The sequence below is a fragment of the Cheilinus undulatus genome, linkage group 6 (genome assembly GCF_018320785.1).
Source record: "Cheilinus undulatus linkage group 6, ASM1832078v1, whole genome shotgun sequence".
In the NCBI taxonomy this organism is placed as follows: Eukaryota; Metazoa; Chordata; class Actinopteri; order Labriformes; family Labridae; genus Cheilinus; species Cheilinus undulatus.
The window spans coordinates 26,300,686-26,328,031 of NC_054870.1; the positions used below are offsets into that span (position 1 = coordinate 26,300,686).

Here is a 27,346-nt window from a genome sequence, read left to right on the forward strand (position 1 = left end):
CCGTTATTTACCCAGCGTTTCAGAAGATGTGAGTAAAGATCACCCGGGGAAACTTTGCATTTTTACCGCAGGATGTAGAAAAGTGGAGTTTCTTCGCTGTGTGAAGTCACAGTATCTCCAATATTGAGAAGCCCCCAAAGCTTCACAAGGAAATATTATTACAGTTATTGTAAATATTTTTTACTCTTTGAATACACCTGTGAACTAATATTCTTCACCACTATGAGGCTCATAAGTGAGAAGAAGCCTGGTAAGTGTGACTTCATATGTCTCATTGTACTGAGAAGATAGAAGAGTGAAATCAAAGGTGGAACAATGTAAAACCGGGTCCTGATTTTTTTCTTAAGTAAGATCTCCCTTCTTGAAATGATGTCAGACTGTAATAATAAAACATCTTATTATTCCTGAGAAAATAATGTTTTTACACCAAGACAGATAATGTCACAATACTTGCGAGCAAGTCGTATGTCTAAAATTAAAATAAAAGCAAAACTCCCTCAAATCTCCTGTTTGCTGCTGTTCAGTTAAGTACCCAGGGTCTGTTGTGACAGAGTGTGACTGTCATGGTAAAACTTGCTCTTGTTCATTGAAATGTTTGCAGAGCAACCAGCTGCAATAGTAGGGTCCTTGTTGCTTAGTCACCCAGTCAGCATTCTTCACATCTACTAATAATTGCGTTAGGAAGAGACAGAGAGGGAGGTTAGGTGGGGACATAATACTTGGTTTCTGCTCTCAAGGAAATTTTTGTCTCTGTAAAGTCTGCATGTTGCATCACTCAAAGCAACCACCTGCAAAGTTAAATATTATCATTTTATTGTCCTGCAGCATGAGCCTTTAATTACGCTTATATTACATGGATATCAACATTAATCATTTTAAGTAAAAAAAAACATGTTTAGTTCTGCTTAAATCAGTCAAAATGTTTGTAATTTCCATAAGAACAATAAGGAATCAGATGGCACATTCAGAAGGAGTAACATGGTTAAAGAAACACTTTACAGCTCTGTGGTACAGTCGTTCATTTATTATGTAACTCCAACTACAAGTATTTGTTAGGATTTATTGCATTTTTACAGTGTCTCCGCTTTAGGCTAATAAGCCTATAATTTCCTCGCAAAAGTGTTTGTTAAAGATCAACATGTTCTCAGGGTTTGACAGGTTATACCTGCACAATACCTTTCAAACAAAGGCTTTAGCCTTCAGGTATGTCTTCATAAATGTTATCTTGACTTTGGTCAATTGAATGCAAAAAAAAACATGCAGTTAAGAGAGACAAAACATTGACATTTAAAGTTAAGATTGTTAGTTTGCACTAATGCACTAACTAAATTCCTCCTTCAACAATAAGAAAAGATGAGGTGGTTTGTGTTTGAAAAAAAAAGGAATGCTGCAAGACTGACTTATCACATACATAAATGTACAAGAACTTCTTTAAGGAACAGAGTCATGTTGACAGTTTGTGAGACAGCTGTAGATATACAGCATGTTCAGTGCATCATACGTCTGTGTGAGATCATTTGAGTCACACTGAAGTAATAAAGAGCTTTATATAAAATTAGCCAGAAGGGAAATCCTGATGAGAAAACTCCTCTGCTCGGAAAGGCTTTAACCCTACATTGACATGGCCTTTACTGCTGTGTATACAGTTAGTCAGTCTACTGCAGATATATGTTGTTATAAACGGACAGCCAATAGCACAATGGTTCATTGCTGTGATGTATTCTCTCCTGACTAAGAAAAAGGCCCCACACTAGAACTGTCCCAGATTACGTAATTAAAGGGAGACCTTGTCGGTAAACTTTGTAAATGTCCGATCAGAGCTCTCCTTTTTATGACTGAGTTACCCTTGGATGGAGGCCAGTTGTTCTGATAAACCCGGATAACGCTCTAAGCCTTTCCCCACTGTGGGGCGATCCTGGAACGTAGTTCCCTCCGGGATGTGATTTTTCACATCACATTTACTTTTGTCCTCAGATTTCTTTCTTTTTCACTAAGGCTGTCATGTGGCTTGGGGTATCGCTGCCTGTGGTATCTTTTGTACACAACTTGGCAAGAATTTTCATTGACTGTCTCCAGCCTGTATTTTAACCAGCTGGCTAATTCCCATGCTCCATCACTCATGGGAAACTGCTGATTCAAATTCCTTAATTGTGTCCTATGTGTATCAGAGCTAATCATCATTCTGAACCTCATTCTGCACAAGTTAACTTTTTCAAAACATTGAAGATACACTATATTGTCACCTGCTTTGCTTCTGATGTTCAGTAATTAGACATAAGTTAATTTCTGCTATCCCTTCATACAAAACATAAAAAGTGTGAATGAAAAAATGTTTAAGTTCATGGGCATTCATCCCATGAGTCATCGGAGAGCAACAACTATAAAGATATGAAGACTTAAGACAGGAAATGTGCACACAAACAGTGATTTAGATCTTAAACATTTGGTTGTTTATCACAGAGTGCACTTTCTCTTTTAATGCTTAGTTCACAGCAAGACATATTCATTTGCAGCCATTTTCTATTGTAGCATACTCCTCACTCTCACAGCTCAACCCAAACTGGTTTTGAGACGTTATGGCACTCACTGTTTGTGGTCTAGTGGGTGTGGGCACTGGTGGTCAAAAAGGTGAATGGGCAGATTCACACTGTGCACGTATCCCAGCACAACACCATCATATCAAGTTTAACAGAGTTTAAAATGTCCTCTTTGTTGCCATGCTTGCTGCATGATAATGTCTGTGAGATACCTGGCTTTAAGGCAGTGCTCTCATCAGCTGTGTGGCATCACTTTAACATTAACAGGAGACTCAATAGAAGGGTTGTCACGACACTAGATTTGTGCTAACTTTGATACATATTTAGTGAGAACCAAACAGCCAAACACATCGTAGGCTCTAAGTTGTACAAGTTGCAAATGTTTTTGTGCAGTTTAGACAGGGCTCTCTCTATCACTTGTGGCAACTTTTGGTAAAAAATTTGACAGCAGATTTGAAAGCTTCTCTACTTTTTACCAACAATCTTAAATAGCAGAGCCAATATCAGCTGTAAATGTTGGTTGTTAAGTTTAAGTTTAAGATATTTAGAAATTAGAAAAAGAGCCAAACACAGAGGTGTTTGCAGACAAACCTTGTGAGAGAATACAAATTGGATTTATTACACATTAATAGTGCTGCTTATTTGTTTTGCAAATGTTTTCCCACATTTTTAAGAAAGAGTGACTTCATTAGTATTGTGTTACCTAGTGTTTTGACTGCAGTTCACATTTGTTACTGATAACGAAGCCTTCCAATGAAGCGATGAGAAAGAAATATTTCTGAGAATGTGTTTAGTGATAAATTGTGTTTTAACACAAGGGTTGAGGGGGATTTCAGTGAGCAGGCTAAGGAATTTGGTTTACGGTTCTGTAAAGTTATTTTAAATCACTGACATATCATACAGATTTTAATTCAGTTTATTTTAAAGAAAAGAACCTTTGATTCCATCCTCTTACACACCCAATATACAACTGGTTTCGATCAGCAGGTACAGCTCTAATGTGTGTATGTTAATGTAGTAAAAGAATAACTCTCATAAAAAGATACTGCTTGGTCAAAAGTTGTGCCACAGGTTAGGTCAATGCTCTACAGCTACAGTCTGCTGCAGACAATCACAAACAGGGCGTGCGTTCTAGTATCAATCAGGGCGTGGGGGGTTTGGGGTGATGGTTGTGTGAGGGTCAGGGTTCAGGTAAATCAAGATGAGGGGAACTGTTTGATCTGTGGCACACCCAAAAACCATTTGAAACAGCTCCTCCTATGTGAAACTTGCAGAAAACTAAAGTAAAATAAGAAATGACGTGCTGTTTTACTTTTACAGCAGCCAAACTCTTGGTTTGTTTTACCGGATACTTACACCTTGATAATCTGCATGTAACCTGCCAGTGCAGATTTCATTTAGTGAAAGCCCTCATTTTTAGTCGAGTGTAAGCCTAGTTGAAGTCAAAGCTGCAGGGAAAATGTTAGAAGGAAGTATTAAAGAATTTGTGCAGTAATCCCATTGCAGCAGTGGTAGAAGTAGTGGTTGTAGTAACAGTAATAGAGTTGATGTACAGTAATATTTGCACTACAAGCAGAAAGATTTACTGACAACTCATAAGCTGTCTGTTATTTAATCAGTCACAAGTGTTTTTTCATCATTAATCCTTTTTAATAATTTCTTCAAGAAAGAAGTTGTGATTTTCTGATCCAACTTTTTGAATGTGAATATTTTCTATTCCCTTTGCTCCTCCATGATGGTAGTTTATTTTATTTTGTTTATTTAAATATTCTGTGTTATTAGTGAAAATAATCTTCAGAGTAGGGATGCACTGCTGTAAACTGTTGAAAATTGTTTTTGTCTGATATCAGCCCAGTTGACAAACTCTGGTTAACTTGCAAATAATGTGGCATGTATCAATGTCATGTAGTCCATGTTTATCTGTAGTGTTGGCATTGATTTAATGCTGGCTAGCTAGTTTGCCTAACTGCTGATTCAGAGAAGATGTATTGGGCATTGATTAGGGGTGGGAGAAAAAATTGATACAGCATAGTATCGCGATATTTTGTCTGGTGATATATCGTATTGTCTTGTCCACCAAGTCTCGATTTTTTTCAAATTAACTGCTAATATAAACTGAAGTCTATGATAATGGAAAAATAAAATCAATTGTTTGGACAATTATTTGACCAGTGAGGTCAGCAGAGGTGACGGTCATAGAGCAGGAGAAAGTTAGTACAACAAACATGGCAGCACCAGGGGAAGGACTTTAGGAACGCAATTAGTGCATGAATGAGATGGACATGGCACATGAGGTTTGCAAGAAGTGCGACATGAAAATGAAATACTGCGGAAATATGACAAACATGAGGGCAAGACTAGTGCTACATCAGGTAGACAGTTGAAAAAATGGTATACATCGCGATAAACCGCAATACTTACTGTATCGCAAAATGTTTAAAACCGCAATAATATTGAAACATGACCCAAGTATTGTGATAATATCATATTGTGGGACCACTAGTGATACCCACCCCTAGCATTTATTGAGCAGAAGTTTGTTTTATTAATTATTTCTTTATTTGTATTTAGCCACTATTTTTAATGCTTGGTTATACAAAGATGCAACAGGCTTAATCATCGTCAAGAAGGCTTGGCTTCACACTGTGACACAATAAAACATGTAAAAAAAACATTGCATGCATGTACAGGTGTACTGTTTTGACTGTATTTGATGCCCTAGAAGTTATAACTGGTTTAACAAACTCTGATTATTTTTTACTGATAAATGTAAAAGGAAATGGTTGGAATTGCACATTATTTATTTCTTGCCGATATCTATTTTCAAAATAATTTGAGCTATTGCCGATATATACACACCTTTTATTTTGTAAAGCCACCAAGTGTCTCTTGTGCAAAGAGAGGCTAAACCAAGCAAAGCTGAGAGAGGAGTTGGGAAGTAGATAGTCTGTTTTTTTTTGTTTGTTTGTTTGTTTTGTTTGTTTGTTTGTTTTTGTTTTATGTTTTGGAGCTTCATGGGCTGTTCAGGGCTCACCAGGTGACTACTTAAGTGTGTGGCCTAGACAACAAACCATTCCAAATGTTACATTTGCTGTTATTTAAGGCCAATGTATGATTTATACTGCAGATATTGAATGGCCAATATATCTGATGTAAATATCAGCAGAAATTTTATATTTGACTATACCAATATTTTTTTAGAATAAACAAACTAGGCTAGCTGCTAGCTGCTGTTACATTCATTGTGGTAGCAATTTCAGTACTGATCCTTCCCTTGTCAGTTCAATTATAGTATGTTTTATGGGACATGTTTTATAAATACTTATGTTGTTTTCACAAATCAGCAAGTCTTTCCTTCATTTCTGACACCCTTCTGACTTAATACTGCAAATTGCCTTGGCTGTGTTTTTTGTTTTTCCTTCTTTATTCAGCTTGCTCCCTGATTGGCTGTTGTTCCATTCCACATGACAAGTCACTGAGCATGTACTCAGCTGCCCTCTGTGTCTCTCACACAACAGAATTTTTGATTGTAGATATTGAACATGTTTAATATTTACAATTTCAAATGGTAGCCACTCTGAGCAGGATGAAGAGGGAAAGATCACACTTGATACTTGAAGGACAATCCTGCAAGATAATTTTTTGAATGGTCTGATTATCGGGCCATTGCTGACTTTGAGGCTTAAAGTCAGCACAATTATCTTGTAGTGTGCATCCTACTTAAGACACGTACCTTTGGAAATTTAATGGCAGAGGTTACTAGCAACATTTTAATTCCATCCAATCATAAATCTTACAGCCCCTTTGTGAAAAACAGCCTCAAAGAATTCAAAAGAAGTGATAACCAAAAAACTGTGGTATCTGAATTGTCAGTTGGCTAAATTTTGATGTAAAACATTGCTATTAGTCCTAATGTTGCATCTCTTCTTCAGATTACGTAGTCCTTCAAATAATTAAAGTTGTTAGTTAATTGTTGACTCACTTGACAAAAGTAGGACACAGGAAGAAGCTGCAAATATTAAAAAAAATTGCCTTATAGCTTGGAGAAAAGTCATTAAAATTAGTATTACAGATCTTGTTTTGTTCATCTCTTATCAACAGACCAGGGATAATTCTACTCATAGTAGCAGATCTTATGTAGAAACTCATACTTAAAGCTGTAGTGACAGAGGCCTGAGCAGTGGAGGTAGTGGGAACCAAAAGCCTGTAGTGATATTATCATAATATTGGGAGTCATGTGTTAGTCATATTGCAAGAATACATCTAGAAGTTCCTTGAAAAATACAGTGAATTCTGAATGAGTGATGACAATAACATCAAACAACTTCCTGTAATGAGTAGGACAATATTATTGAATATTTAACACACAGTGTGCAGCTTGCTGCAGCCTGCGTTCTTGTCTTATCACACAAGTGTACTGTGCCAGTGCAGTTCTTGTCCTGTGCTTTTTGGGCAATGAAGTAACACACAGAGCAGGCTCTCTGTAAAACCTGAGATTAAAGGTTAGGCAATAGAAACTTTAATTGAAATGTTTGCTGCAGATAATACCAGAGATTATGGTGAACGTTTGAATAATTGACATGATCAAAAAATATTTTTGAGGCCTCTCTGAGATTTTTTATTGAGTCAGACTGTATATATAAATATATAGGTTATATATTTACAAGTGTGGAGGATTGATCAGCCAGAGACCTTTCACCTACATGAATACCAGTCGCAACCTGACCCCGCTCCTTGTCACACTGACCTTTGGCTGGACATGGTGGAATTTGTGTGTTTTTTAAATAGAAACCCTGGATTTGTTGGACACGTGGGAAAGACAGAGATCTAAATCGATTTTGATTTTTGAACTTTCAGAGTTTTACTTTTTCAGTAGCCTATTTTTCAGAATTCACCCTTTTTAACCTGACTGACTGTCAGAGATTTAAATGCAAGGTTCAGGAAAGAGGATTGACAAAAAATTGCTGAAGCTTTGGGCCACTATAGATCCTGTGTTTCTGCAGATGTTTTATTTTTAAATGCAGCAAATATATTTACAGTGCTGTGAAAAAGTATTTGCTCCTTTTCTGATTTTTTTTTTTTTTTTTTTGCATATTTGTCACACTCAGATGTTTCAGATTAACCAACAAATTTTGATATAGACAAACATGACCTTAGTACATAAAAATGCCATTTTTAAAGGTTGATTTTATTTGTTAATGAATTTATTCAAGCACGTGTGTGGGATAACTGGCAATGAATCTTTCCACAGTACTGTGAAGAAATTTTGGCCCACTCTTCTTTACATGATTGTCTAAACTCAGCCACATTGGAGCACATCAATCAGATTTAAGTCTGGACTTTGACTTGGCCACTCCAAAACCATCATTTTTAAGCAATTCAGCGGTGGACATGCTGGGGTTTTTTCAGATCCTTGTCTTGCTGCGTAACCCAAGAGCGCTTGAGCTTGATGTCACAAACTGATGGCTGAACATTCTCCTTCAGGATTTTCTGGTAGAGAGCAGAATTCATGGTTCCTTGCGTTACGGCAGGTCGTCCAGGTCCTCATGTGGCAAAACGGCCCCAGGCCATCACACTACCACCACCATGTTTGGCTATTGGTATGATGGATGTTCTCTTTAAAAAAAGTAGTGTTGGTTTTATGCCAGATGTAACAGTACACACACCTTCCAAAAAACTTCAACTTTAGTCTTGTCAGTCCACAGAATATTTTCCCAAAAGTCTTGGGAGTCATCAAGATGTTTTTCTGGCAAATGTGAGATGAGCCTTTGTGTTCATTTTTGTCACTAGTGGTTTTTGCCTTGGAACATGGCAGTTACCATTTTTGCCCAGTCTCTTTCTTATTGTTGAATCATGAACACTGACCGTGACTTAGTCAAATGAGGCCTGCAGGTCTTAAGATTGTGTTCAAGGTTCTTTTGTGAAGTCTTTGATGATTTGTAGATGCACTCTTGGAATAATTTTGGTTGGCCAGCCACTCCTGGGAAGGTTCACCACTGTTCCAAGTTTTCTCTAACCTGGAAATCTTCAACAGACAGCATTTGGGAAAGGGCAGAGCCTTTGAAAAAAACTTGGAGGGTGATTGGACGAAGGTTCTGTCTCTCACATGTTAACGGGCCAATCATAGCAGCAAAACATGTGACGTAGCTGCCACCGAGGTAGACATGTCAGTACACAACTTTAATCGCTTCTGAAAAGAAAACAACCCAGTGCTGTTCTTTGTTCTTTTAACGAAGAAATGTCATCAAGTTCTGGTCAAACTTATGCGTTAGCAACATCCACACTAATGTCTTCTGTCATAATTGCACCAGCCTCTTCTCACTGCTTGCATACATCATGACCTTGCCTCACTCAAAAGTACCACCCCTCGACGCTGATTGGTCCTGTCACTTTCTAACCGGGCCCAAACACTTCAGATGGGAGCTTTGCAAGATGGATTTGCCAAGCGGAAATGGGCATATCCATCTGCTGTGCAAGGCTAAGTTTTCTCCATTTGTGGATAATGATTCTCATTGTGGTTGGCTAAAACCTTAGAAATGGCTTTGTAACCCTGTACAAACTGATAGATGTCAGATTAGATTAGACTAGATTAAATAGTTACTATATCGATCCCGAAAGAAATTCAAGAAGACTTTGTCCCTCATCTGTTCTTGAATTTATTTAGAATGTGTTATGATGTGTAGCTTTTTGAAATCTTTTAGTCTTCCTTAATTCAACAGGTCTGGCAGTAATCAGGCCTGTGTGTGTCTGGTGAAACTGAACTCAGCTTTCCAAAAAATGTAGTTAATCAGAATTAATATATGATTTAATAAGGGAGGGGGTAATTACACAAAGGGCCAGTTAGGTTTGGGTGTTTCTTTTTCCTTGCTAGATGAAATCATCATTTAAAAACTGCATTTTTATTTACTTGGGTTATCTTTGTTATTAAAATTAGTTTGATGATCTGAAACATGTGGGTATGACAAATATGCAAAAAAAGAGAATTCAGGAAGAGACCAAAACCTTTTCAGACCTACCATTGACAAAACTGATTAGGCAATACACTTTCATCAACAAATACGCAAGTGCTGTCTTAACTTTGGAAGTTTCAGCATATTTTTACTGGAGGTAGGGTGGAATCAAAACTAACCAAAACAATCCCAAAGTGATGACACTGTTAAGTTGAGCATAATGAGCTCTTTACTCATTCCTCATCCCACACTTTAGCTTTAAGTTTTTTTCATCTTTGATGTCATGCTTTGAAGCAACTTCCTGGTTGGAAGAAGAAAAACTTCTTGCCAGTTTGATTTGTCATTTATTTGTTTGACTAAATAGAAAAAGTGATTGATGGTTTCATTGTAGTGTTTTTTTCCACAAGGGGAAATACCACTAAGACAACATGGTGTCTGATTATAGGAAGGGAAAGTGAAATGCAGGTTCTTGACAAACATGTGTCAAAGGTTCAATGTAAGGTCCCAGCTTCAATGTCAACAAAAAGAAATGTTACTTCTTCAGCTGTTTTTTATTTAAAGATACAGTACCTCACAAAAGCGAGTACACCCCTCACATTTCAGCAACCATCTTCTCAAGGAACAATACTAAAGAAATGAAACTTGGATTGACTTGAGTCCTTGTGCTCTGCGTCATATCTAGAAGTTGGCTTTCAAAAAACAGACGCATGAGTGTTGCCAGCATTGCTGCAGAGGTTGAAGAAACAGGAGGTCAGTGTGTCAGTGCTCAGACCATACACCGCACACTGCATCAAGTTGATCTGCATGGTTGTCATCCCAGTAGGAAGCCTCTTCTGAAGCTGGCTCACAAGAGAAGAAGCTGAAAGTGAAGGTGATGGAGTGGCCAAGTATGTCTCCAGACCTGAAACCAATTGAGCACCTGTGAGGCATCCACAAGCGGAAGGTGAAGAACCACAAAGTGTCTAACATCCATCAGCTCCCTGATGTTATCATGAAGGAGTAGAAGAGGATTCTAGTAACAACCTGTGCAGCTCTGGTGAATTCCATGCCTAAGAGGATTGAAGCAGTGCTAGATAACAATGGTGCTCACACAAAATATTAACACTTTGGGCACAATTTGGACATGTTCACTGTGAGGTTTAATCACTTTTTTTAACAGCTATTTGACAATAATGGCTGTGTGTCGAGCTATTTTCACTGCTTGGTTATAGCACAACCATTTGATTGATAGTGAGATCCCAGTCATTAGACATGATTACATACTAATTTTTTTTAATCCAAATGCATCCCATACATTCCCAGAAACTCACTGTTAAACAATCTGGACAAATTAAAATATAGGCAATAAATAACAATAAGTTAAAGTATAATATATTAAAATAATTTATGAAAGAAAATGAAAAATAACTACATTTTTGTAGATAGTTGTGATGTTCTCATGTGGCCTAAATAGGACCAGTTTCTTGAACCCCATTTTGCTAATGAATTTTCTAGGGAGAATGTCTTTAGCTAGCATGGATGTAACATCCTCTGTTATTTCTTTAATATAATATAAGATAAGATATACTTTTTTGCCCCAGAGGGGAATTTGGAATATGTCCTTAAAAAACCAACTGTGCTGTGGTTGCATTGCAGCTTTTACCTTCTATGTGTTCTGTAATTGCTTGGTTATATACCACTTTTTTTGTGTGAATTTCAAATAATTAGTTACATTTGTCATGTTGCTTTTAGGGGCAGTCAAAATATTGAAACAAATATTTTGCATTGCATTGTTGGGGTCTGACTCTTTAAACAAAAGTGGTTCAAAATGGTCATTTTATCTTTTTTGACCCACCAGCTGCCTTTTCTGTCATCTTCTTTTGCACTCTTGCTTTTCAAACTAACTAGAGTATGTGTGGTAGCTCCCTTTGCTCATCACTTAAATTAAGATGAGAGCTGTTTTGGTGGGAGAAGATTCTTTTGTGCTGTGCTGTGAAAGAAGCACAGGTGCTCTCCATTTACCACTCATGACAAATCCTATGGAAAAAATGACATGGCAGTGGCACAGTAATTGTCAAGTCTCTATCATCTTGTTTTCATGATCATGGAAGCCAAAATGGTAATTAAAATAGAGTCTTATTAATCTCCTTGCACTACTATGGTGTCAATATAGAAGAGGCATATTTATTAGTATGATCACGTGAAGAGCAAGGTCTTTGTTGACGTGTGTATTTTGGATGAGGTTGTGAAGGAAGGTGAGATTGTCACGTTAGCCACACAACATCATGTTTGTTCCTTGGCAGGCTTCTGTGGCTTCGCTCTGAGCAACACATGATTAAAACGGAGGAGATCAGGTTTCTGTTTCCACTGTGCTCCTCTTCAGCCTAAATTTTGAGGCTTGTGTAAAATCTTAATGTGTCATGGTTTAGGATGGATTAGCTGCTTAAATTCAGTTGTGGGAAGCAAAGATGTACATGTGTTGTAGTAGATATTACTTTACAAAGGTCTTTAAAGTTGGAAAGTGGAAAATATCATAGGTTTGTTGAGTTTAAGCTTTTCTTAGCAAAACATACAGCAGGTTCAAGTTGTTGTCAGATGATTTCCAAATCTCTTTGCACCCAAAACAAATTCAGAAGTTTACTGAACCTGTCATCATTAAAATCTGCTTCTATGCTCATGTTTACTAAGATTAGAGCGGGTCGGTAGGTAAGAGGGCATGGTGACAAAAGTCATTCAAACATTAAAAGAGGTGATGGGTGACTTTTTAAGCTACTGCCCTCCCAAGAGAAAATGTATACCCACACTCTGGTTTCTAACACCATATGAAGCACAAAAGCATTTCATGCATGTTCATGTAATTCACCCATGACTTGAAATCCCAAACTCACTTTTGGTGCCTCTAATCTGTAAGTGGACTTTGCCTCATAAGCCAGACAGAATCATTTTGTTCCTTTAAAAGTCTGTTGTGAAACAGTCACAGCTCCTTATCATCATGCCATGACTGAAGACCAACAGAAGTTAACTAGTCACCAATCACATGCAGACAGATCTGGTATGCTGATTCATCGTTGTTAAATTCATTTTCAACAGTGTTATCACATTCAAGGAAGAAAGAATGTCTCCAATGGTCTCTGAATGATGCTTATCGTTAAAGGTGGACAAAAGCCAGGAGAAAATGCCCCATTATTGATAATTTGCTGCTTTAGTTGAGTAAATGTAAATGTTTTACAAGTGAAAATGGGCAGTTTTGAGAATATTTCTTTTGCTTCTATGGTTCTTTGTTTTCAGTGGCATATCAGATTAATAAAAAAAATCAGCTGGTGGCACAACGAGACCTGTTGAAAATGAAAGTGTGCACATATTTCCTTTTATCTGCTGCAAATTTTCCCTTCACTCAGTACCACTCATCAGTTTTTATTATTTTTTTTCTTTTGTAGTCACTTCCCTTTAGACTAGATAAACTGGTAAGCTTTTTTACCTTTTTTTTCTTTCCTTGATTTAAACATTTACTCGCAAAAACCATTTCTGATTAAAGTGCCCTAACAGTAATTCAGATATTTAGTTTAGCAAAGTCCAGTCAGATATGGAAAATCTTGATCTGATTTTCTGGTATTATTACAGAAAAAAATAAAAAGACAGCAGAAGAAATTGACTTTCTTGCACTTACAAAAACAATCAATGATTAATGAATTTACTATTGGCATATCATATTGATGTCTTATTATGTCTCATAATGAGTTAACCTGTTTAGAATTCTTTGATTTATTTAAAGATGCCTGTATGAACATCTATAAATCAGACTGTTCTGTCAAGATGTTCTGCCTTGTTGCTACCATAGCATGAAATGGTAGCAGAAGCTTTTCAAATCCCATATAAATAAAAATAACATAACACAGTGGTTTCATATTAGTGCTGTCAGCATTACTTCAGTTATTATGAAGCAATTAAGGTCAGAATTTAGAGCATTTTTTAAAAATCTCATTAATCTCATCTTTCATTGTCCCTTTCAGCACACTTTGATTAAGCCACTGCAAAGTCTCCCTGAGGCCACAGTGATGTTAAATAAATCCACCACTGATTGCCCTCATTTCAATTGAAGAAAACTCACAGACAACTCAGTGGACCAGTCAAAAGTCATCTACTTGTGTTATCAAGCATTTACCTTTTTACTGGTCCCTTATTTCCTTCTCAATCCATAATAAGTTTCTTATTATGTGGTTAATTTCATGTCATGATTTTCAATTCACCCAAAAGTCCTTATTTTCTTTCAAAACAAAAGCATGTCTGTATCCAAAGAGAAAGTCAGTAACCCTTGGATAAGAAAGTACAGAAATAAAAAATGAAGCAAATACTGTTTTAAATGCAAATAATAGAATTTAAACACGTGACAAAGAAAAGAGAGATCAATCCCAGTTTTGATACCCCTACTTTATATTAATTCACGACTCTCCATATGAATTGGGATCAAGTCTTGGTACTCTGTTAAACTCTGCTGCTGCTGCTCACAGCTGCAACAATATGTTAAATTGAACATTTTTGTCTGAAACGGCTTCACAGGGTTATAAAAAAAGAGATCTTCAGTTTTCCTTCTCACTTATTGACTGCAAAGCAATTTTTGAACCATTAATGTTGAGGCGCTCTCTGTAATATGAACCTCATTGAACTTATTGACACAACTTGACTTTCACTAAAGTAAATGTTTGTCGACATTAAGCTCTCTACTTCAAAGTGCTAAACCTGATCATTGGTAAACTGCCAATGCAAAGAGAAGTTTATCAATGCAAGTGGCTAACACGTTGCAAATGGCAGCACATATTCACTACCAAGAAAAGAAATATCTCTATTTACTATACTGAAGAAGTTAGATTTAAATCTGGAAAACATGTTTGTCAGCCTCTTTTGACATTTTACAACCATTTAAAGGAGAGTCTTATTGCCAGAAATGACTATAATGTGGCATAGTTTAACAGATAAAAAAAATGGCACCTTCGCTTTATAACAGACAAGGAGGACCCCAAGAATGTCTGTTGTGTTCAAAAAATAAACTTCAATATTACTTGATTATTAAAACAGTTTGATGAATAATTATCAAAGTCAAAAGAAGAAAGACTGATGTACATCTTTTATTTGAATAGTTGCACTGAAACCATCTTACAGTACCAGTTCCTTATCGACCAGTAAATCTTGATTTGAGTTAAAACTGGTTCAGAGCAAAGATACAGATGCAAGAAGGAAAAAATGCTGTTAGCAAATAAGAAACAAAAATAGGAACTTAAGGCTCAAGGAAGGAGAAATAAGACGTGAAAAGGGAAGAAAGCCAGTGTCAGAGGGTGATGTGGTTGGTGCAGACAGAGAGGTGGAGATGGAGGGAGAAAGATGGATGGTGTGTATGAGAATGTGATGGATGCAGAGAGATGGAGAGGAAACACTAAATGGAAGAGAAAATAGGCTGAGGAGTGTGAGAGAGACGGAGATGATGGAAGAGTGGGGGGGGTTGTCTGTTTCCATGGTGATATGGCTCATGTAGAGCTGTGTTGTGTTTTTTTTTCCTAGCTGGTTGTGCTGGGAGATTTTTTTTTTTGTGCAGAACCCAATGTTCTACCCAACTTACTATTGCCTCTCTCCACTCCTCTGTGCAGGAAGTTATCTGCGCTACCAGTATCACTTTGATAGCAGATAGGGGAAGAACAAGAACTAAGCATGCAAAGCAGATAGGTTGGTCAGATTCTGAGTATGTCATCAGGTGGATCCATAGTGCACAGCTTCAAGCTGAAATGCTGGTTCACAGTCAGAGAAGGACCACACCAATCAGCTTCGTTTCAGGAGAATGAGGCAGTAGCTACCAGTGTGGTTTTAGTGAAGTGACTGCAGGTCTGTAAACAAAGGCAGAAGGTGATGAGATTAGCGTGGATGCAGCTATAGTGGCAGTCCTATCAGAATTGGGCATCATTTCTTTATTAAAGGAAGAGCAAGGAATCACACTGAAATATTTTCTAGGGGGAATAGACGCTTTGACTCTTCTCACAGCCAGCTCTGGCACAGTTTTATATACCAACTGGTTCCAGTGATAGTGATCCCCAGTAGTATCTGCATGTCGAGCTTGCGTTATGTAGTTCATTCCCTGGGGCGGTGCATAACAACTATGTCATGTTTGGTCCCTCAGATTGGCCCTTAATGGCTGTGACGGAAGGTTTGTCCAATCACTTTCTGAGTTGTTCTGAAGGTTCTTCTCTTCCCATGTAGGATGTATGGGCTGTTGCTCACATGGATGTGAAATATTTCCCATGCAATGTGTATATAAAAGAGTTTGTTTTGAAAGTAAATATGTAATTTCATTTTCCCTTCCTCCTCTCCAGCCTTCCCCTGGTTTGGTATGGACATCGGTGGTACGTTAGTGAAGTTGGTGTACTTTGAGCCAGTCGATATAACTGCTGAGGAAGAACAAGAAGAAGTGGAAAATCTCAAATCTATCCGCCGATATCTCACCTCAAATGTGGCCTATGGTATGACCACTCACACCCACATACACACAAGCAAGCACATAGTAAAATGGTTGGGGTCACTTTACCAGAAGTTCCCAGGATGTATTTTACAATGTGTCTCTCTTTCTCCGCAAAGATTAAGGAGGAGTTTTCAGAGTCTTTTTGTCTTGAAGCTTAAAGTTAAGCTTTGGTCAAATCCATCACCCTTAAAGTTATAAGGTTGAAAACAACATCACAAAACAAGACAATACAAACTTGTCATTATTCAAAAAACTTCACATTTTTGATAGAAAATAAAGTGGATAAATTCTCCCTCACTCAGGTAAAACAGGCGTCCGCGACGTCCATCTGGAGCTGAGGAACCTTACCATGTGCGGCAGGACGGGAAACCTCCACTTTATCCGCTTCCCCACACAGGCCATGCCTCGGTTCATCCAGATGGGTCACGACAAGAACTTCTCCAGCCTGCACACAACGCTCTGCGCTACGGGAGGCGGAGCATACAAGTTTGAAAATGACTTCAGAACAGTGAGTGAATTCAGCATATTCACACAGTGATTGTATTTGTAAAACTCAAATCTTGCTCCTATGTCATCCTGTTTGGCTACAGTTCAACTAATCCAGTAAACCTTCAACACATCCTGATTGATCAGCAACGGAAAAGACAATAGATGTTGACAGAATCCGACGTTGAGGTTTTTTCCTACTTGCCCTTCAGGGCAAGTGCTTCCCAAATCTACTTGTCCCATCTAAATTCCTACTTGCCCTGTCTAGAGGTACTTTTTCTGTCAAGTGCATACATTTTGCTCACAACGTACTTAGAACTAAAATCCATTGCCTGTCGACTGTGGAAAGCAATACACAACACTTCTTTCTTAAGAAAACTGTATTTATTAGCTATGTGCTAGCCCACTGAAAATTATATTTAACTTTGTACAGATCAGTGTAATGTGAAAGCTGCACCAGGTTGTTTTCTGAAGAAATTCAAACTCAGGAATTTCAAATTTACTATACTAATAAGGTAATAATACAATCTCAGAAATATATTTTCGTAACTGATGCAACCAACTGTCCTCAGAGGAAAATGAGGTCAGCAAAACACTAACACTAGAGAGGTGGAGGGGTCTGCTACATATGCGCCAAGTATAAAATGTTGCTTTTCTTCTGTTTTTATTTGGTTTATTCATCATAAAACAGAAGAAATTTTGCCGACATGTGAAAATCAACCAATCAAGATTTTTCTTGTTTGATTAAAAATGTCTTCCCCAAAACTACATAGTGCCACTTTAAAGTGCTATTTCACAGTTCCACCCTGTAACTGTAACAGTTAGACCAGTGGTACTCAACCTTATTCTACCAAAGAGCCACATTATCTAAGAAATACTTTAGTGAGAGCCACAATACAAACTGGGAATGTAAGGTAGATAATAGATCAGTTAATCTGTAGTTGAAATGAAATAAAACAGTGGATTGGTGGATAATTATGAGGTTAAATGGGATACAAATGTCTGTATAGAGTCAGAAGAACCAATCTGTCACTGATAATGAGCATATATTTATTTTATTTATCACTGACAGCAGGCAAAAACATTGTGTCTCAATTTTTCATGATTTTAATTTGTTTTTATAAATCATATTTGTATCATTTTTATAAATTATCACTTTTCATTCCCTGAAAAATGATCGTTTTTGAGATACTAATCTTTGGCACATCACCAGCGTTTTGAAAGTTCCACCTGGCTTTAAGATTTTTTTAAGATATTCAAATGTTCTGAGTTTGAGGTCTGAGATGCTTTTCAAAGAAAATTATGAATGATGGTTGGCTATTTGAGCATTTATATCTCACATTTGGGCATTTATGGGGCATAATTGTCAAAAGATCTGGGTGTGAGAGAGCATCGGCAGGATGTGGCTGGAGAAAAAGTTAAAACGAGGAAATGGGAAGCTTCAGATTAAACACGACAGCACACCTCAATGAATGAGCTTACTGAAGAGACGCACCACCTTTCTCTTCCTCTGCACTCTTCTCTTACACACGCTCCTCCGTCGAGCGCATCTGACGGTAATAAAATATGGATTTAAAATAATAAACGTTTAAATTTGGAAGTTAAAGCCTGTCTTCTTCATGTGGGTAACAGATTTATTGATGTGACCTACCATGACTCTTTACTAATGACAGTGTTTACCTTCATAAAGTTTTTTAGTAAAAGTTTGTGCAGCTGTTTGCACGTCAGCAGACACGCTCAGCCAATGGAGGCAGCGACGCACTGCATCTGGCTACTCGAGTGCTCCGTAGTAACAGAAACAAGAAAGGAAAATGATAAAATTAATGAATAGAAAAGCTCAGAGTCGTGCTTGCCTGATAGGGCAAGTCCTTACAAGTTTTGCTGCCGGTCAGCTTTTTAAAGTTTTCCCGGGCATTCGGGCAACTTGTAATGTCAGACCCTGGTTATTGAGACTTTGAAGGACATTGAGCCTCCACAGCTTCTGTACAACAACATTGAATGTTTGTTTTAAATCATAACTTAACAGAACTACTTGATAGTTTTTTTTTTTTTAGATTTCTTTTTGGGCTTTTTATGCCTTTATTGATAGCAGAGGACAGTAGCTAGAATCAGATACAGGAATGAGAGAGTTGGGGAGGGACATGCAGGAAAGCACTATAGGCCAGACCCAGGCTGACTGTGCACATGGGCAGGCCCCAGACCACCCACACCCCGTACCTGATAATTTTACATGTAAAATACCAAAAGCATTTATATCCATCTAATAGTAAAGTTATTTAGTTATCTTAAGTTTAAGCGAGGAATTGGTTGAAAGCTAATTGTAGTTGATGTAACCATTTTTTGGCAATTTTCTAGGTGGATCAACACTTTTGATAACCTTTAAGGTACCAGCAACTTTTTTTTACAGCAGCATAAAGTAGCATAAGACATTTATCTATTTCTAAGTACCTCTCATCAAGCTCACTATAATGAAGGCTGGAAATTAAGATATTGTGAAAGTGGATTAGAGATCATCAAATACACTATATTGCCAAAAGTATTCACTCTCCTGCCTTGACTGGTATATGAACTTAAGTGACATCCCATTCTTAATCCATAGGGTTTGATATGACGTTGGTCCACCCTTTGCAGCTATAACAGCTTCAACTCTTCTAGGAAGGCTTTCCACAAAGTTTAGGAGTGTGTTTATTGGAATTTTTGACCATTCTTCTAGAAGCGCACGTGTGAGGTCACACACTAATGTTGGACGAGAAGGCCTGGCTCTCAGTCTCTGCTTTAATTCATCCCAAAGGTGTTCTATCAGGTTGAGGTCAGGACTCTGTGCAGGCCAGTCAAGTTGATCCACACCAAACTCTCTCATCTATGTCTTTATGGACCTTGGTTTGTGCACTGGTGCACAGTCATGTTGGAACAGGAAGGGGCCACCCCCAAACTGTTCCCACAAAGTTGGGAGCATGGAATTGTCCAAAATCTCTTGGTATGCTGAAGCATTCAGAGCTCCTTTCACTGGAACTAAGGGGCCAAGCCCAGCTCCTGAAAAACAACCCCACACCATAATCCCCCCTCCACCAAGCTTTCCACTTGGCACAGGGCAGTCAGACAAGTACCATTCTCCAGGCAACTGCCAAACCCAGACTCGTCCATCAGATTGCCAGATGAAGAAGTGCGATTCGTCACTCCAGAGAACGCGTTTCCACTGCTCTAGAGTCCAGTGGCGGTGTGCTTTACACCACTGCATCCGATGCTTTGCATTGCACTTGGTGATGTATGGCTTGGATGCAGCTGCTCGGCCATGGAAACCCATTCCATGAAGCTCTCTACACACTGTTCTTGAGCTAATCTGAAGGCCACATGAAGTTTGGAGGTCTGTAGCGATTGACTGTGCAGAAAGTTGGCGACCTCTGTGCACTATGCGCCTCAGCATCTGCTGACCCCGCTCTGTCATTTTTACGTGGCCTACCACTTCGTGGCTGAGTTGCTGTTGTTCCCAGTCACTTCCACTTTGTTAAAATACCACTGACAGTTGACTGTGGAATATTTAGGAGCGAGGAAATTTCATGTTGGACTTATTGTACAGGTGGCATCCTATCACAGTACCACACTGGGATTCACTGAGCTTCTGAGAGTGACCCATTCCTTCAAAAATGTTTGTAGAAACAGTCTGCATGCCTAGGTGCTTGATTTTATTCTCCTGTGGCCATGGAAGTGATTGGAACACCTGATTTCAATTATTTGGATGGGTGAGTTAATACTTTTGGTAATATAGTGTATTTTGATTCACCTTAACTCATGGCCAATGTCTCTAGATTTTCACAATTAATTTTCAGGGTGATCATGCGAGGGTTGATAAATTTGTCAACTGGCACCTAATTAGGTGTAAAGAAAACATGCCTAATATTTAAAGGCTCTCTCAATTCAATTTCATAAGATTCAATCGGATTTTGCTGTTGGTTGGCTAAAACAAAACTTAATGTAACTCTAAGTGCTAAAGCATTATACCAGGCATTACTTGTACTGTTTTCTCTTGCCTTAATGATAACTGTGCATATTTATCCATGTTAATACAAAATGTACTGTCTTGACGTCTCTGCATTTGACTTCCACTAACCTACAATGCTGCTGTTTTTTTCTTGTGATTTGAAATCCTATCCGTCTGCCCCAGTGCCTGTTTACCTGAGTTCATTGACCCTATCTGCAGTGCAGTACGATCAATGAGCCCTCTCTAAGCACTGCGGTACATGCACGGAAACTGTACAGCTTGTCCACACCAGTCTTTAGGTGTTTTAAAAAATCTGTTTTGCTTTATGACACCAAAAATCAATGCCTCCATGGAATGTAACAATTATTTACCTTCAATCATCTTGAACTCTTAAAAACCCTCTGACAGCATTCAGCTGTTAATACAGAGTCCTCTAAGTACTTTAACTTTCCTTTGTGCTGCAGATGGCCGACCTGGAGCTCTTGAAGCTCGACGAGCTCGACTGCCTGATCCGTGGTCTACTATTTGTTGACCGGGTGAGCTTCAATGGACACCCAGAGTGCTACTACTTCCAGAATCCTTCAGACACCCAGAGCTGCGTGAAGAAGCCCTGTACTCTGGACAACCCCTTCCCCATGTTGCTGGTCAACATCGGGTCTGGGGTATCCATACTGGCAGTGTACTCGGAGAACAATTACAAGCGCGTGACTGGAACCAGGTAAAGAGGATAGACATTTAGACATTAAAAAACAAAAACAGTACCCATAAGAATACTATATAAATCTTTAATTTGTGTGATGATTTTATCTTAAAAAAGACTTTGGGCTTTAGAAACCAATAGAAAAAAAAACAAAAAGTTGAGCTGATCTCTGACAAACAAAGATGAAAAGGTTTGACATAAAATGGTAAAACTAGTTTTCTGACACAAACTTGTATATGATATACTGTAGAGATAAGACGAGAAAAGAACAGCCCACTGACAGTGTTGATACGCAGCTGGGAGAGCAGAATTTGTAAAACTGTGTTTTCTTTTGATAGTATATCAGTCAAATTGCTCCTTGTTGTTGAAATGGAGTGATGATCTAGTCGACACAAAACACTTCTGTATTTCTTTAATATTTTTCTTAAATCTTTAAGTCATGGGCACCAGCTCAGCTGGTAGAGCAGGTGCTCATACACAAAGGCTGTAGTCCTCATTGCACTGGCAGTGGGATCGAGTCCTGGTCTCAGCCTCTTGAATGAGGCCTGACAACCAAAGCTCAATCTGGTTAGACTGAAACTTTAAGATTTTTTAGCACCATTATAACTAGTAGTTAATCTGTATGTGCAGGAAAAAAAACAAAATGCTAAACAGTGTCAGTCAATTTTTATGGCTTAATATTACTGGAAAATAAAGATCACTGTGACTCCTTGTCTGTAAAAGCCTCCAATGAAAGCAGCTGTTTCATGATTTAGTTTCTCTTCAGTTCAGATGCAAAGAGTTTGAAGTTATGGTAAAAACAAATTAGACTAAACTCATTTGTTCACCTTGAGCTCTAAATCAATGCGTGTTGAACCTGAGGTTATTTTGCATAAATGGATATGTGCAAAAGGTGAAAGTGGCTTAATAGTTTTATAACTGCTGTAGATCCACAGATAAAGAAGAATCAGATGTTTGAATTCCTAAAAGTCTTAATTTGCATTCATCTTAAGCCAGGTGTACACTGTGCGATTTTCCTGCAATTTAGCCACGAATTTGGAGTCGCATGACTTGCTTTGAAGTCGTGCAACTCTCAGTCGGATAGGGCGTCGTTTCTCGTGCTGTGTACAGGGTCATACGACGGCCGACCACGGCCCGACTACGACCTTACGATCAGCTCCCGAGTGGTTGTGAGGATTTCTGGCATGTTTGATATTTGGTCGTACAACTCCAGACACTTAACAGTCAGAGCAGAAATGCGAGCAGAATAAACAACTTTGGAGGATTGTTTTCCTTTGTAAACGGTCAGACAACGTCCTAAATTACAATGACAACGTCTGGAATCACTTTTTGATGCACCCCACTATGATAAAGTAAATAAATGAGCAGGAAATATTCCCATCTGCTAATCTAGCTGCAGACACAGAGGTGCTTCCTGTGTCACACACACAGGGAGAGGTAGAGTGAGAGAGAGAGAGTGCAAGAGAAAGAGAGCGAGAGAGATATGGGGGGAGAGAGAGAGGATATGACCTGAGATGCTTCACCCTGAATCTGTGAGCCTTTAAAAAAGGAAACTCCGCAGGTTTCTGTCACAGTCCGTCCCGAGCACTCAGGTCGTGCATGACCGTCGGATCGCACAGTGTAAGCACACAAGCACACACAGTCGCACAGTGTGAGATGACATTCTGCCACGACCGTTGGCTTTCAAGACGACCATCATACAGTCGTCTTGAAATCGCACAGTGTATACCCGACTTTAGGTACTTTCATACATCCATTTTGATAAGGTGGTTAAAATGGAGAATTAAAGAAAGATCCACCTAAGTTGCTTTACATTTACTTTTTCCTTTATCTAAAATTAGCAAACTGTTATCACTCACAACACAAGTCATTCATTAAACTTGTCAAGCCTGTGTTTATGGCGACATTTTTGTGTGTATGTGTACATTTTGAAGGCTCACAGTTCTCAAACTGCTCCATGAAGAGGAAAAGATGTTAACTAAACTTAGATGTTGTGGGTGTGAGGTCATATCAGGAGGCTGGTTGTGTCAGATGTTAAGTTTGTGTGTGGGTTTTTAGTCTTTAAATGCCATATATCCTGTTTATTCATTCTCTATATCATGTTTGTATTTACTTAACATGACTTCTTTGTCTACAGAACATAATAGGTGCGGGCCATTATAAAGCTTGGAAACTAAAAATATGGGTTCTGCTTAAAAGTAGATATCCAATATTCATTTAATTCCTCCCTTTTTGTCACACATTATTGGCATGGTATAAGTATAGGCAGATGTAAGCTCACAAAACCAACTCTGATATCATTTCTGCTCATATTTATTACACATATGTTGGCTTTTAAAATATGCCTGTATCAGCTATATTGGTTATTGGAACAAATATGTTTGTAAAGTTTTAGTCTGGGCCAACAGACATGTCAGCCGAAGTCTTTTTTCTTAATTTACCATCATTCCTGAACCATTTAACTGTGCTTTATTGGCTGAAATGTGTAAATTTTTCATCCTCAAACTTTAGAGTGTGTTCAAAGAACTAAAGTTTTAGGTCCTAACTACATTTAAAATCCAATATGGTGCATCTCTATTCCAAATATTATTCCATTTTCTCTTCTGGGTATAGTAAATAACATTTTAAGCTGTTGTGTATGTGGCTTTTATGCTGCTGGATTCATACAACTCATGGAGTAGCTGAACAGAATTCTTTAATGGAGGCATTTCAGGACATCTTACATGTTCTTTTAACTCTCCAGTTTCTCCCTCTCTAATTCCTTACTGCCTTTTCTGTCTGATATTGTTCCTCTCACACGCCCCTTTATGTGTTTTTATCCTCTCTCTGTCTGTCTCGCCCAGTCTTGGAGGTGGTACATTCCTAGGCCTTTGCTGTCTGCTAACGGGCTGCGAGACGTTTGAGGAGGCGTTGGAAATGGCTAGCAAGGGTGACTCTACCAACGTGGACAAACTGGTTAAAGATATCTATGGTGGAGACTATGAGCGCTTTGGCCTGCAGGGGTCAGCTGTTGCATCCAGGTAAGCACTGGAATGGTCCTCTTGAAAGCCTTGCAATAGTTTACAATGATCACATGGTTGATTATACAGAAACTCTTAACCCTGTTGAATGTGATGAGTAATGACTTCTCTAAGTGTGGAACAATTCAAATCAAATACTTCTTAGAACTAGACATGAAGACAGAACCCAAATTGGAGAAAACATGTCCTATTCAAATCTTTCTCTCTTAAAGTCTTCAAATCTGAGCTCTTTAAATTTCGAATGTACCTGTAAACATTCATGGATGAGGCAAACAAAATTTTGCAAGTCCGAAAATGGCTGTTTTTTTTATTGTGTTATTGCACACAAAGCAAAGCATGAAAGTGCGATGCAGGATGTAAGGGGCTGAAGACCCTCACCTTTAGGGGAACCAAGCCAACATAGATTGTTAGTTGCAAAACTTTGACTGGTTGGATGGATTTAAGGCACATTTGTTATTTTGGTTGTACAACTGCGCACTCTTGCACTTGGATTCCTGCACTATGAAAACAGCAGGAATGCCTTTTGTTTGTTTCAGAGTTTTTGTTGTGTGATGGCAAGAGCAGTTTTGTCGCTGCTGGTAGCTATTTTAAGTGTGAAAACAAGACAGTAGGTCTGACTTCAACCTCCATGTGCGAGACTTTTCAAAGAAGACGGCATTGACATTTGTTACAGTCCCTTCCAGCTTCACTCATACAGTGTGAGCACTCAGGTTGTGGCCCACCCTTACCTTGAGTACTGTGCATTGGCAGTGTGTTGTAAGGATTCAGTCACACAGTGTGAGCTAAAATTACACCACAACTGTTATAAAGTCAGCTTGAAATCACACAGTAAACACTGGCTTAACAGAACAACTGCACAGTCACACACATTAATATCAGAAACACTTAACACACAAACCAGCAAATCGTGTTACTATCCAATATCTGCCTGGTAATAGTAGAATTAAGTTTACATGCATGCACTGGCATAACCAAGCCTTTACAGCTCATTCAGGTTTAGTGTGTGTGTGTACGATAAACCTGCTGCTCTGTGTTCAAAGGTTGAACCATAAAGAGAAAAGATAGTTCGATCAGTAGTCTGTGTTCCTTATTTTGTTTTTATGGGTCTCCATTTTAACATCTGCTGAACATAAAAAAACAACCCCACACAACACATAGCGATTGACAAATAGCACTTGTGTAGTGTTGTTCTGAAGGTTAATGTGACATTATCAGATGTAAAGGTCTTTGCTCTTGGCTCTCATCTTGTTTCTGTCAACTTGATAAAAGTTCAGTACACTGGTATAGTACCCATTGTGAGAGTGTCCTTGTTTGTATATATTTTTGCAGATCAGGAGTTTTTTATTTTTATCTGTTGTACTTGATGCCTTTTTTCATTTACTTTTTTTCTTATTGTTTATTTTTTAGTTTCGGTCACATGATGAGCAAAGAGAAACGGGACAGCATCAGTAAAGAAGACCTGGCCAGAGCCACACTGGTCACCATCACTAACAACATAGGATCCATTGCACGGATGTGTGCAGTCAATGAGGTACACAAACACAAAAAGGATCCTGGTCTGTCATCATTTATCACAAAAAGAACAACAGGAATGATTGGTTTATACCACAACATGAAAGGTGATGGTTCCACTTCCAAGATAGCCAAACCGCCACTGCTGTTTGTGAATTTAGAATACCATAAAAGGATTATTAAAACCTCACATCTTACTAGGTGTAACTTACAGTATTAAAGTAACACAGATACCTGCAGTTAAACCGTGTTTCCCCTTCTAGTCACCCTTGTGAAGGAGAGGAGGTGTAATATAGAGCCAGTAGCACTGTATATAATTGAAGCAAACTTAGAGGCTATAAACTTCTGAGGAATGTAAGCCAAAGAAAACCTTGAACTACTAATGCTGAATTAACGCCAAATACAGACCGTCCATGATTTTACAAGTCCAAATGACTGATGACATTTCAGTAAATATACTGGAGCTATAGTAGCCACTGAAAAAGTCTGTCTTTTAAAAGGATGTATTTAGCAGACACCACAAATCTACACTCTCTTTTCTAACTATCGTTTCAGTAGAAAATCTGAGGCATAACAATAGCAGATTTACTCTGATGAAATAATGATGGGGCCTTTTAAATAAATGAATGTTATGATTAACACACCCATATGTCAGCCCAACCAAAACAGAACCAACATACTTTATCTGAATAGTTTATGGACTGCAACTGTGGAGTTAACAGTTTAAGGAACCAAAAATGGATTAACTGCTAAAGCTGGATTTCAGAATTTTTCTTCAGTGGGACCAGCCGGGAGTGTTTCTGTGTGCTGTGAGCTTCTTTACAGTGTTGCCTTGTGGCATGGCGATCAAGCAGCATTGTACAGGGCTATCACTGCACACTGAGCTGCAGCAAACACAAAAGAACCCTGGGGGTTGATATCTTTATATTTGTATGGAACATTTATCAACCCACCCATTTTACATGTCAGATGTTAATGTAAGAAATAGTTAAAGGGATCAAGGGCAGAAACAAAACCTGAAAGGCTTCAGGACCAAGTCACCCTACAAACCTACTTAGTGGACAAGTAAATATGTGTTTCCAACCTTGCAATGAAAAGGTAAATATGTTTATAAGAGGCATCAAAGAGCACTTTAACAAAAAAGTGTTTTACACTAAGATATGGGACAGACCTCCATCCTGTCGGGGTAAATGACCTGATAACTGCATATCAATAAGTCATGTATTTGCTCATTATATAAGCATGTCAGTAGACTGCTCCAGTGATGCCATAACAGACCTGCAAAAAAACAAATACACTCTCATCTTGTTCTAAGTTCATATGGAGATAGTTATCAAATTGCATAATGCATTTTACAGCATTGAGATAACCTCTGACTTGTACACATATCTTCACAAGAGAACAAATTCCTAACAACACTTTACCAATGAACTATTTTTTTCATCCATATTCTCGTCAACAACGCTCACAGTTTCACTAGCCAAATGACTTTTAAACCATTCATTAACATTGTTCATTCATCATTCATTTTGTGGTAATACCACAGACCATTCTCTAACCAAATTCAGGTGGAGTAAAAGATTTAATCTTCAAAGTACAGCTTCACTCAGCCTTCTTTTCTTTTCCTACATGTGTGTTAAAAAACAAAAACGTGTCATTGCATTGGTTTATTTATAGAAAT

The 27,346-nt window shown here is 38.2% G+C and overlaps 1 protein-coding gene across 2 annotated transcripts in view; it reads left to right on the forward strand.

Moving 5' to 3' along the window:
- The window catches only part of pank1a (pantothenate kinase 1a), a 36,341-nt gene that overhangs the window by 1,412 nt on the left and 7,583 nt on the right, over positions 1-27,346 (forward strand). The window contains exons 1-6 of one of the 2 annotated variants that reach the window (XM_041788838.1): positions 55-250; positions 15,823-15,969; positions 16,271-16,476; positions 20,898-21,151; positions 23,977-24,153; positions 25,561-25,684. In XM_041788838.1, the coding sequence (XP_041644772.1) occupies positions 223-250; positions 15,823-15,969; positions 16,271-16,476; positions 20,898-21,151; positions 23,977-24,153; positions 25,561-25,684 (936 nt within the window). In that variant the 5' untranslated portion in view covers positions 55-222. Of the gene's footprint in view, positions 1-54; positions 251-15,822; positions 15,970-16,270; positions 16,477-20,897; positions 21,152-23,976; positions 24,154-25,560; positions 25,685-27,346 lie in introns of those variants that run through there. The other variant, XM_041788837.1, reaches the window with a different exon arrangement.